Below are 12,470 nucleotides of genomic sequence, written 5' to 3' on the forward strand. Positions count from 1 at the left end.
CAGTAATAGCCACTCTGACAGAACCGGGATACTCTGCTGGGTTCAGGCAGCTGCAGGGATGCAGCAGCAACATCTGACATGAAGAACATCTCAGGGCCCAGCCACCTCCCCACCTTGCCACCTGTTAGGACCGCGACCCCGCCCTAGGCGCAGAGCAGGCCGGGAATTGTAGTTTCCGTGGCCCAGCTCAGTCTGCGCACGCGCTCGGAAGTCCCTCCTGCTCTTTCCCCTTCCCCGCCCCTCCCGGGACACACCCGGATAAGGAAGTGGCCAGTGATGCCACGCGTTCTGCTGGCAGCCGCCGTGGGCTTCTGGGAGTTGTAGTCGCTGGGGGCAAGCACAGTCTGTAAGGAGACGTAGCCTTGCCTGGGGTCCACTACTGCGCTCGGCTCCCCGCCGGAGTCGCCGGGTCAGTCTGCCGATCTCGCCTCAGGGCACTCCCCAGACGGGTGAAGCCGCTTTCCTTCTCTCTCTTGTCCTCTCGGGCGCTGTATGCTCTTTACCCCACAGTCCGTTTCTCTGCCTAGTTCTCTCCCTCTACGGTCCATCTCCAAAGCCCGGGTTTAGCGGACGCTCATTAGTCGGGAGAGACAGGGCCGCGACCTTCTCGAACCCGGTCCCCGCCCCGCGGCGACCCTCATCTGATCGGCCCCTCCCACCGGCTTCCTCGACTGCCCCGCGTCTCCCCGCCTCCTCACCGCTGCAATCAGGCTTCTTCCCCTCTCTCTCTTTTTTTCCCTTCAGGGATGGACGCTTCCTGGCGCCAGGTGGCCGGTGGCCGAGGCCGAGCCCGAGGACGGGCCACTGCGGCCCCCTCCTCAGGAAATGGATTCCATCTCCGCGGAGCCGGAGGAGGGCGAGAGAAGGGGTCGCTGGTCGCTACTGCTCCCGGCCCCAGTCCCGGAGGCGCCGCGACCACTGCGGCTGCAGGTAGCTCAGCCCGGCGCAGCCCCGCGGGACCCGAAGCCCTGCAGACTTCCGTAGCCAGTGGTGAGAATGGCTCCCGCCCTCCGTCTCACCTGGATGCCCGCTGAGGCTCTGGCCAGCCCGCGCTGCCTCTGCCCCTGCTCCCACGCACTGCCTTTCTTCTCTTGGGGGGTTCGTTATTGGCTGCACCTCTCAAGCCTTTCAGGCAGCTACTGTCTTCGGTATTCTAGGCAGATTCACATCTTAATTGTATCTTAATTTTAAAAATCTTTTAATTTTAATTGATGTTGATCTTTGCTAATTCCCTGTGCAGTATTCTTCCCTTCACTCTTTTTGCCTGCTGACTCTCTGGATTCAGTTGCAAATTGTCGGGAGGTCTAGCCTATACTGTAGTTTGGTTTGGTTAACACAGGCTTTTAATCTGAATTGGTCTCCTTTTTTTTTTTCTTTTTAAAGTTTTATGAAAACCTGCTTAACATCTTTTCTTGCAAAATACTCTCAAGATTTCATGGCAACAGTCACCAGGACCGAGTCGTAGAAATCCCATGTAGATTGGGCTTCGGCACTAAATTTCACGTTGTCTTTCACACGTCTGGGGGCCAGTTGTAATTTCCTGTCTTTACCTGATTGTCTGTGCCCTGTAAGCTCTTTAGCTTGTGGTACTTTCTTGGTTCCTATTCACAAATTTCACGTCTTTTACTGGGTGTCGCTGGTGTGGCCTTTCCCGGCATGCCAGTGTCCTTAATTCACGGCTGTGTGTTAGCGGCGCCGAGCGCAGGCTCGCAACAAACACGAAATCGCCTTTGCCAACGGAGGAGCGCGCGGGGCCACCACCATAGTCCCTGAAATCAGTTCTGCGCGCCCGCGCGTGTGTTTGGGATGCGTTTTTCAGAATGTATTTTTGGGGGCGGAAGCAAATTGAGCTTCTGAATGCTCTTTTCTCCTAAGCTAATTTTAAAGTTAGGTGATGTTCTGTTAGCTTGCGGTTACCGAGTTTCTAATGGTGGTGGTGAGGTTTGTAAGTTGGAAACCTGTGAAGTTTTGTTTCCAACTTCATGAAGTTGGAAACATGAAGTTTTGGTAAACTTTACTGGATTTTGTGGACAGTAGAAAGCGAGCATTCTGAACCTGGATAATTTAGATTGGAGTGTAAGAAATAATACATGGGAAGGTCGCTTTGTCAACTTTTCTCGAGATGCTCTTATGTGGACACATTGATCAGGATATGAAAGTTTTTGTTATGTGTTCTAACTCAGCCTTTTGAAAAATGTATCTTTAACTGCTAATTTCCCATTTTAATGACATTTATCACCTCTCTTACTGTACATCAAGTTTTGAGTCACATAGCTTATAGATACTACTTTTCTCCTAATCCTAAAAGATTCCTAGGTAGGCACTGTGTAGTTTCCTCCAGTTTTACCTGAAATACTGCCAATCCCCAACCAAACTGGCTGCAACAAGAAAGGGAAAACATTTCATGAAGGCAAGAAAAGATACAACACCATCTAAAATTAGAAAGCTGATCTCAGTAGTAGTAGTTGCAGGCATAAAGTGAATTTTAAACTAGTAATTAAAATTTTCAAATCAGTAAATTTAAAATCCTCTCAGTATGGGCCCTGTTGAATTCAGGTCGATTCAGTACGTTTGTGGCTCCTTTCTTAAACTATGGTTGCTGTCCCGAAGAGCTTATTAACACTTAGTACTCAAGGAAAATTCCCATGGTCCTTGCTCTGGGGGAGTTTGCGGTTTCACTGGGAATGTGCAATGAAGTAATCTAATTCTCTTTGAATTATTATTTAACCAAATAACAAAATGAGAAGTACCGATAGTGCTAAAGAGAAGAGTGGAAGAATTAATCAAAAATTTAGCGTTTCTTTTTGGAAGAAAGTTATAGGAAGCATATTTTCTGTGTTAGCAACCATTTGTGTGTCATTAATATTAAATATTTATGTTGTGTGGCTACATTTTAATAAGGGCAAACAGCCGTTGAGCTTTCTCAGAGGCTACACATTGAATGTTGTTTGTTCAGTCTTCGGTGGGCCAGGCCAGGCTGGTCTGTCGTGTGGAAGAGGTGGTTTTTAAAAGCACCTGCCTGCCTCTCGCTTGTTTGGATGTGCTCCCAGTGGGCGTGTTTCCCTCTTAAAAATCACTGTGTGCAAGTTTATTTTTAAACATCCCACTTTAATTTTTGTTAATGTCCTCATTTTGAGGTGGATCACAGGGTTTTTTTGGATAGTTTTATCATACCTTTATAATTTTTTCAATTGATTTATTAGTCAGTGTTCCTAGAGCAACTCGCTGCATTTAGCAGGGTGTTTTACCAAAGTGTAAGTTTTCATTGTGACATTCCCTTTTGTTGTGTAACAAGAAATTTGAAAATACTGTTTTTCACAGATGATAGTAAAATAGAATGCTCCAAAGATGACTTTTAAATCTGTATTTAAATGATTGCATTAGTACATTATGACTTGCATTTTGAGAGATTGTTTTGTGGAAATGAAAATCATGTTTTTCTCCCTGTAAGCAGAGCTAATGTCGCAAAGGAAATTTGAGGAAATCAAGAAGGCTAATCAAGCTGTGGCAAAAAAACTTGTTGAAGAACATTTTAGCTCCTCCTCTGAAGAAGAAGGAGATGAAGATTTGGAAGGAAAACAGGGAAAAATAGTTGCTAATACATTTATAACTTACACTACTCAGACAGGTACAGTATCTTTTAAATTTAGACTTTTTTGATATTAATGAAATATATTCCTGACTCTTTAAAAACACTTTTACTCTATACGGAACAGTTGTTGCCTCTGAAGAATGAGCATTTTTGTGATTTAGAGTTGAATTTTTGTACAATTTACTATTCGAGTTATATGTTGTTAATTCCATAATGCGAATGGAATGGCGGTGTCCTTCACAGCCTTAGCAGCTGTCCTGTGTGTGTGGTTGGTATTTCACTAGAATGCTGGGAAGGGGCTCCAAAGCCCCCGGTGAGGTGAGTGCCTTCAGGCTGTTCCTGGTTATGATTTGATTGCACTTAAAGACTTTGAATACTCTTTTAAATCTGTTCACTTTTTCTCTTTTGCATCGTGAAGTAAATTTCATTTCTTGACTTTATTTATTTTATATCTTACAGCTTATATCTTTGACTTTCATACTTTTTTTTTGAAACTACGTATTTAGGATGACCTGTGTAATCAATCACACTGTGTTCTTGATATCCAGATTACTCTTAAAGCCATATTTGGACTCCAGAACTTTATCAGAGAAGGTCATTCTTTTTCTCTGAGCACAGCCTTTGAACTTGTGTGATTCTCCTCTCAAATTTCAGACTTGCAGGGTCAACTGCCTGATGGGTATCTCTACCTTGCTGGCCCATGGACACGTCAAGCATGTGTTCAAAGATAACTTATTTCTCTTGTTTTCTTGATCTCAGTCAGTAGCACCACAGTTTTCCCAGGCGCACACCCAAACCAGAAATCTGGGCGCAGGGGTGGCACACAGACGACACGAGTGTGTTTCCTTCTCTACCACTCCTCTCCTCTGCCGTGGCAGGCAGACGTCGCATCAAACACAGCCTTCTTTTCTTCTTACTGTGGACGTGAACATCGCCTTTTAAGAGCAACGTAATCTCAATGTTACCCAGTCCTGTTGAGTTTTACTTCCTAAATTTCTTAAATCTACCCCTCTTCTTCCCGTATACTAACATTGCCTTCATTCAGGCCCCTATGGCTGTTTAATGTATGCATTAAATTCACGCGATAGCTGTGAGGTAGATATTATTATTACTATTGTTACTATTTTGAAGATGAGAAAAATGAGACAGATACATTAGATAACTTGCTCAAGGTCATTTTTTAGTTCATCTGCTCTACCTGCTTCTTAACTACTACTTTCTGCTTCCAGTCTTGGCCTCCTCGTACTGATTTTTCTTTAGTTGCCCGGGCGATCTTTCCAAAGTGCAAGACTTCAAATGCCATGCGATCCACCATGACGTTTTGGACAGTATGCTCTATTGCTTAGGCCAAACTTTAATACAATTTTAAAAGAAATCTTATATAAATTTTATAAATGTAAGGTTAGACTTTATTTTGTTAAGGCCTATTTCATCTTGTTCTCATTTTCCATTACGTGTTAACTGTAAATTAGATGAAATTTAAAATGTTACATATTTGTTAAAGCCAGCTATGCGGAAAAGCAAACTAAACACACAGAATGTGATTATGAAGCATGCTTTTTTTAAAAAAATGATTTTATTTATTTATTTTGAGAGAGGGGAAAGGAGGGAGAAAGAGATGGAGAGAAACATCAATGTGTGATTGCCTCTTCCAGGCATGTGCCCTGACTGGGAATCGAACCAGCAACCCCTTGGTTCAGAAGCCGGCACTCAATTTACTGAGCCACACCAGTCAGGGCATGAAGCCTGCTTTTAATGATACTCTTTAAACTTTAATGTTTATTTAAAATAAAACAATTAGCCCTGGCTGGTGTGGCTCAGTAGATTGAGTGCGGCCTGCGAACTGAAAGGTCGCTGGTTCGATTCCCAGTCAGGGCTCGGTTGGACCTCCAGCTGGGGTCGTGGGAAAGGCAACTGAGGGCAGTTGACGTATAGCTCACACATTAATGCTTCTCTCCCTCTCTATCTCCCTCCTTTCATCTCTCTTTAAAAATTAAATAAAACAATTGATTTAATAATTTTATAATTTATAGTTTGGGGAGTGATTTTATGTATATTTTGTTTAGTATCTGAAATTATATCATGGTAGAACAAATTTTTTATAAGTGCTGTGTTTCCTTAGATGATTTTAGAAAGTAAAGAATTATTTAAGCATCCTATTTATTTAATTTTTCTTTTTGGTTAACTTAGATTTTGACTTGAACCATTTTATTGCTGTGAGGATATAAGCATAAGTTTATACTATTACTCAGGCAGCCTCTATCGAACAGCCTTTAATGTACTAAAGGCATGAAGGCTTACTTCCCTTACGCTCAAGTGACTCGGGTTACTGCCCTTTTGGTGTCATGTGCGCTCTGGGCAGTTTTTCTGCCTTTCATTTTGCTTTTACTTGTTATTTTGGACTTCCCTGTTGTAACCCCTTGCTGTAGCTTATAGTTGTTAAAGAGTCAAACTGAAGTGCTTTAGTTTTATCATCTGTGGAATGAAGGTAAAAGTAGCACATTTAATCCTACTGAAACAGTAATAGTACAGTGCCTAACAAATAAATGCTCAATAATTGCTCAAGAAAATATAGTTCAATTTTTTTCCTAAGAATTTCATGTTTTATTTTTAAGCAGAAATAATTATTGTGCTGTAATGACCTCAGGATCATTTTATTCAACAAGTTTTTATTAGAAATTCTGTGTGTCAAACACACATATGTGCTTATATTTAGGCTAAATGGCTCTGTTGACTTTTGACATTCAGTTTCTTTCCCTTTGCTTTTTGACGTGCTTTCCCTTGTTAGTTGACTTCTTACTGTTCTTGTCTGTGGCTCTGCTCCCACCAAGTTTGTGAAGCATTATAACAGCAATAAAAGCAAGTGCACTCTGAGAGAGTTTTGAATCAAATATGTAAGATTTAAATCTTGGACTTTGTGACCTCTTGGCAGCTCGCTGGGTACTTTTCTTAAACTGTTATTTTAAGCTATATTTTGAGCAATGGATACTGCTACACAGTTCTCACATACTGTAGTGCTTTTAGTGAGTTTGTTATTTTCAGATGTTGCTTAACGTGAAGTTTTCAATTTTTAAATTTCAAGATGGAGATCTACGTGAATTAGAGCGAACAAAGCAGTATGTAAATGAAGCTTTTCAAGCAGGGGCTATGACATGCTTAATTTGTATTGCTTCGGTGAAGAGAAACCAGGCAGTAAGTGTTTCTCCTTATCTGTATTAGTCTCTCTGCCCAAAATATCTTATGCTGTATTTATAATACTTAGCCATTTATTATGCTTTTGCTTATTTTTGTTTAAAAAACGCTTCATTTGAGAATTTTATTGATCTTTATTTTGTAAATCTGTAATTAAAAAAACTACCTCTAATGAGCATCCATTATTTTTAGCATTATTAATATAACTGAAGCAAGTGTCTTCAATTTTAATGTTCATGTCAATTTGATAAAGCATTTTTAATATCTTTGTACATTAGAGATTTCCACAAATACTGAAATGTTAAAATGGGCTATATTTCATTACTTTCAGCAGGTTGAAAAGACAGGCATGGTCCCTGCCTTCAAGGAAATTAACCTCGCAGTGACCATGGTTTATTAGGAAGCTTTTCTTGTGTTGAAGGAACGAACTGTGGAAAGGGACTAGAGTTGTTGGGGAGTGATGGATTCAGTCGTAACTTACGAATTTAGAGTTGCGATGGCCTGATGGCGAGGTTATGTATATGTAAATTTAAAAGGGCACTAATGGAGCAATTACGAGGAAGTGATGACTGGATGTGATAGATGCAACATTCAGACCTCAGATTAACCCACTGCTATTAAGCAGTGTTGCCTAAAGGAAGAAAATTGGGCTAAATGAAATGGGTTGCTCACTTAGAGTGAATCAGAAATTTAACATACGCAGGATAGGGTAGCGTAGCATATATACCTTTGGTGCCTGGAGTCACATATGGTTGGTTTATTCTGATTTCAGCTATAAGTCTCTCCATATGGGGATACAATCCTACCTTAAACAGTTGCTGTGTGTGTGTGTGTGTGTGTGTGTGTGTGTGTTTGTAATATCAGGTTCCTCCTGGGGAACTGACTCAGCCAGTGCAGGGGTGTAGTGCAGAAGCAGAGGGGGGTTAATGTCCCTTGGGGCATCATTCCACCACAGGGAATTGGTAGATGAGTGCCCAGCTTCCTCTCTGTGAGGGTTTTGGACTGTGGTAGTCCTAGGTATGTTGTAAATGTTTCTTTAGAGGATCCCTAGCAGGACAGAACTTTGGCTCTTAGCACTAATCAGCCGGACCATTTATTGGCATTTCCTCTTCCCCACTGTGTCTTCTCACTCCTGCATTCCATGTCTTTTTCCATTCACTGACTGGGGAGGAACTCAGCTGAAAAGTTGGCCTTTCTTTTTAAATGCTGTTACTTATGCAATATACGGCATGTCTGATTTTATGAAACAGTTGAGAAATGTTATGATGAAAGAACTGATTTTTGTCAGTTATATGAAAGTATTCACAGGTGTTAAAAATTACTATTATTCCTTAAGCTTTTAAATTATATATATGTTCTAAATTTTTTTGATCACCTAATTTTTAGAATTTAGCATAAGCGCTAGATTAATATTTTAATATAACACAAAAAACAATAATAGAGATTATATGTAGTTTAGTTATATAGGAATTGCTTGAAGTGTTATTTATAATTGGAAATAACCTAAATGTCTAAGAACCAGAAGTGGGTTAAATAAATTATGGTCTATAAATCTACATGAAATATTATACAGCTATAAATATCTTGTATGAATATGTTTGATAAGGGTGAGTGCTTACACTATGTTAAAAGAAAAGGCTATGAAGTTACATAGCAGTCAGTCCAGCATGACCTCATTTAGAAAAGAAAATGAGATAACATTAAAAAAAAGTTAGAGACCAGAAATTTAGTAGTTATTTCTAGTTTAATGAATCTGGATGGTTAATAATATTTTTCTTACTCTAAGGAAAAATTATTTTTCTTTAATCCTTAGTTTGCTCTTGAAAATAATTTACTATGGTGCTTATTTTAAAGTATTACATAATTATCCAAGAAAAACCATCACATACGTGTTAATCTCTGACACTTTTGCCGCAGGTTTGGAGTTGCTCAGGATGTTTCTGTATATTTCACATGCCCTGCATTCAGAAGTGGGCTAAAGACAGCCAGTTTCTGGTATCTTCTTTGACGGATGATGATTTCGAAAAGAGAGATTATCCCTGGCCTTGGTAATTTTTCTAATTTAGTTGGAATATCAAATTGTAACATATGGAAATTGTAGCTCATAAGTTGCTTTATTGGCAGTTGTAGTACCCATGCGTGGCTTTCAATTAGTCATTGGATTTGCGAAGATATGGGACTTAGTAATGGCATTCATTTCCCAATTTGTATAACTACTAGTCTCTTTCAAAAACTAATAAATTATTCAGACTGTTTTTCCCCTGCAAAACAACTCCTTTGTTACCCTTTTTAAACAACTTTCATTTCTTTTCTGTATGACTAGAGGTAATTCTGGTGCATCTCTTCTGGAGTTCTATATTAGTATCATGTTGTATAAGACTGTCATCTAACATTTTGATCATAGGCTTCCCAATTTTATCCTCAAACATCTTTCAAAACTGTAGGTGTATATTATTTAATATTATTAATTTTTCTTCATGTGTTTGATTGGATGGCTTATGATTCATGAATTGATCTTGAACTTCATTTATATTTCCAGAAACAGTTAGGGAATAGAAGTTTTATATTTCTGCTAAGTAAACACAATGAAAAATTTATCTGTACTAGCAACCAAAATGGTTGATTTACTTTGAAGATAATGAAGCATAAACCTCAGGGGCTCTGTGTGGTCCCATAAATATTCACTTTTGCAGCTAATTTTTTCTTTGTAATTTTGAGTTCTTTTTCTTATCAGAGGCTCCCAAGTTGTATAAGATTCAGGCTTCAGAAAACCTGGATCCGCATCAGACCTCCCCTTGTTACCATAAGTACTGATATGCAGGGAGGGGCAAAAGTAGATTTATAGTTGTTCATATGGAAAATAATATGATAATTAATAAATAATACAGGAATAAACTTTGTGTTTCACATACTCACAATTGTAAACCTACTTTTGCCCCACTCTATTTATAAAATTGTGGTAATAAAGTTTTTAAAAATATTTTAGAAGTACTAGAACTTTGTGAAAGTAATTCTTAGTCATTTGTGAGAGATTTTGTTCCAGTGTTTCCAAAGGGGATATGGAAGTTAGTTGAAATAAAATGATATGATCAGACTTCTTTTACTCTTACATGGTAAAACCCGGATGTAGCCGTACTCTCGGTATGTGCTATTTCCTGCAGTAGCGACCAGCCACTGGTGGTGGTTCACGTTTTCAAACATTGTAAAAGCCCCGTTTCTCTCTCAGTTGTCTGTGTTAGCCGCATTTCAGGTGCTCACTAGCCGTACGCGGTTAGGAACTAGTGTATTGGACGTGCAGGTACAAAACAGTTCCGTCATCTCAGTAAATTATGTTGGACACGGTTGTTCTAGGCAGTTGCGATTTATTTTAGGAAAATCTTGTTTTTCACTAATATAAAACTGGAACAGAGAGTGCCTTACAGAAAACTAATTGAGTATACTGTCTTTCAAAGTGTATTTATGTTTCTGTCTCTTGTGTCACTTAAAAATGAAACTAACTTCAGTAATTCTTCTTTGTAGTCCAAAATGTAGGTTTGAATACAAACGATCTGACACACCTAGTAGGTACTATTGCTACTGTGGAAAGGTAGAAGATCCACCTCTAGATCCGTGGCTTGTGCCTCATTCCTGTGGCCAAGTATGTGAGAGAGAATTTAAACCTCCCTGTGGCCATAAATGTTTACTCCTCTGTCATCCAGGTGAGTTTTGTATTACATTTGTAATTGTTCGTGGGTGGTTATTTCTTTTTAGGTTGAGGCAAAAAAAATTGTGGAAGTTGAATTCAGAACTTAAGTTTACATAAGGAAATACCAAAAGGAAATGCCTTTTAAACTGTCAGCAAGGAAAGCTTTAGAAATCACTGATAGGTATAGGAATTGAAAATTATCTTTGACTTCTGATGTTTTGCTTCTTTTATTGGATTCTAGGGCCCTGCCCTCCTTGTCCAAAGATGGTCACAACTACCTGTCACTGTAAGAAAGCAAAGCCCATCCCTCGTAGGTGCAGTGCCAAGGAATGGTCCTGTCAGCTGCCGTGTGGGCGGAAGTTGCTTTGCGGACAGCATAAGTGTGAAAATCCTTGTCATGCAGGTGAAAGGTCACACTTGTTAGCCAGAGTCGAAGCAGTCAGTATTGCCTTTATAACGTGCCCGTGCTAACTCATCGTTGTGGTTTCAGGAAGTTGTCCGCCCTGTCCGAGAGTTAGTAGACAAAAGTGTGTCTGTGGCAAACGCGTGGCTGAGAGAAGCTGTGCAAGTCCACTGTGGCACTGTGAGCAAGTGAGTGCGGGTGCATTTTGACAGGGGGGCGGGGGGGCGCTAAAGAATGCGGAAAACAGAAATGCTGATTAGGGTTTAGCTAATTACATTTAGTAGGATAAAAGGAGAGGAGGAATAGTAACTCAAATTATATTCATTTTAGGAAACTTTTCCAACTTAGTATTTCAGTTACTGGAGGGAAGTTTTTTTTCCAACGTAACAGCTGTTTGTTGAATTTTGGACTCAGTACACATGTACTTTCTTGCTAGCTCTCCCTCCCTTTACCCCTCCCCCTGTCTTTAATCAATATCCCTCCCCACTTCTTAAGTTAATTCAGCTGAGGAAGGAGGATTGATGTCGTAGATTGTTTGTCCTAGAATTGTCCTAGCGTGGTGTTAGTACCACTTAGAAATCTTTGGTGGGTGGCTGGATGAAGCTATATATATTTTTTTCCTGTATTATATTTTAAATATATACTCTTTGGTACATAGGAGTGTGTGTGTATAAACATGTATATGTATATATGTGTGTGTATATGTTTATAGAGAAAGAACAAATTGTGAGGAATATAAGTTGCTTATTCATAACAAAAATGGATTATATACAAAGAAAAAATGTATTATGTCATGTACAAAGTCTTTTTTGGTAACTTTTAAGTCCTTCACTGGTGCTTATTACATATTATTGTAGGTGTGTGGGAAGACGCTGCCATGTGGTAATCATACATGTGAGCAAGTTTGTCATGTTGGTGCTTGTGGAGAGTGTCCTCGATCTGGGAAAAGATTCTGTCCATGCCAGAAGTCAAGTAAGATGTGTTCAAACCTTTAATGGGATATGATTATTTTTTATGCTAACTTTGTTCCTAATTAGATTTCTGTGCAAATTCATGATGTCGTTTCAGATTTGATGTTAGACTTCTGTACATTTGGATGAGTAGGTGATATAGCACGTGGATTAAGAACTCAGACTTCAGAGGCAGGCATATCTGGGTTCAAAGCCCACCTTCATAAACTCTGGTGTTCTCAAGTTAAATGGGGACAGTTAAGAGTACCCTCTTTGTAAGATGATAGTGAGAATTGCATGATCAAGTGCTCATAAGGCATTAATGAAGTGCCTAGCACATACAGGAAACATAATAATTCCAAGCTATTGTCATTATTGTGTATTGGTTCCCAAATGAATTTAGTTTTGGTTGCTTTGAGATAGAGACGTAGAAAGGGTGCAGTTTGAGTCTGCTTCCCTTGACTGCACCAACACCAGCGCACATTCACAAGACTGTTGCCAGTACTTGTCGTAATATGTTTATGTTGAAGGTGAGTTTCCTTATGTTTTAAAATCTACTTCCTTTTTTTTTTACCTGTGAGGTTATTAAGAGCAAATTGTTTTGATAATACTATATTGTGGGATTCTTCATAGACATTTTTACATGAT

The 12,470-nt window shown here is 39.6% G+C and overlaps 1 protein-coding gene across 5 annotated transcripts in view; it reads left to right on the forward strand.

The window, feature by feature from the left end:
* The first annotated feature begins 311 nt into the window (after positions 1–311).
* The window catches only part of NFXL1 (nuclear transcription factor, X-box binding like 1), a 48,183-nt gene continuing 36,024 nt past the window's right edge, over positions 312–12,470 (forward strand). The window contains exons 1-9 of one of the 5 annotated variants that reach the window (XM_053922548.2): positions 312–409; positions 745–990; positions 3,452–3,628; positions 6,675–6,784; positions 8,702–8,832; positions 10,304–10,482; positions 10,711–10,872; positions 10,960–11,060; positions 11,730–11,844. In XM_053922548.2, coding sequence (XP_053778523.1) covers positions 747–990; positions 3,452–3,628; positions 6,675–6,784; positions 8,702–8,832; positions 10,304–10,482; positions 10,711–10,872; positions 10,960–11,060; positions 11,730–11,844 — 1,219 coding nt within the window. In that variant the 5' untranslated portion in view covers positions 312–409; positions 745–746. Of the gene's footprint in view, positions 450–744; positions 991–3,451; positions 3,629–6,674; positions 6,785–8,701; positions 8,833–10,303; positions 10,483–10,710; positions 10,873–10,959; positions 11,061–11,729; positions 11,845–12,470 lie in introns of all 5 variants that reach the window. The other 4 variants (XM_071221298.1, XM_071221299.1, XM_071221300.1 and 1 more) reach the window with 4 other exon arrangements.

This window comes from Desmodus rotundus, chromosome 4, assembly GCF_022682495.2.
Source record: "Desmodus rotundus isolate HL8 chromosome 4, HLdesRot8A.1, whole genome shotgun sequence".
Classification (NCBI taxonomy): Eukaryota; Metazoa; Chordata; class Mammalia; order Chiroptera; family Phyllostomidae; genus Desmodus; species Desmodus rotundus.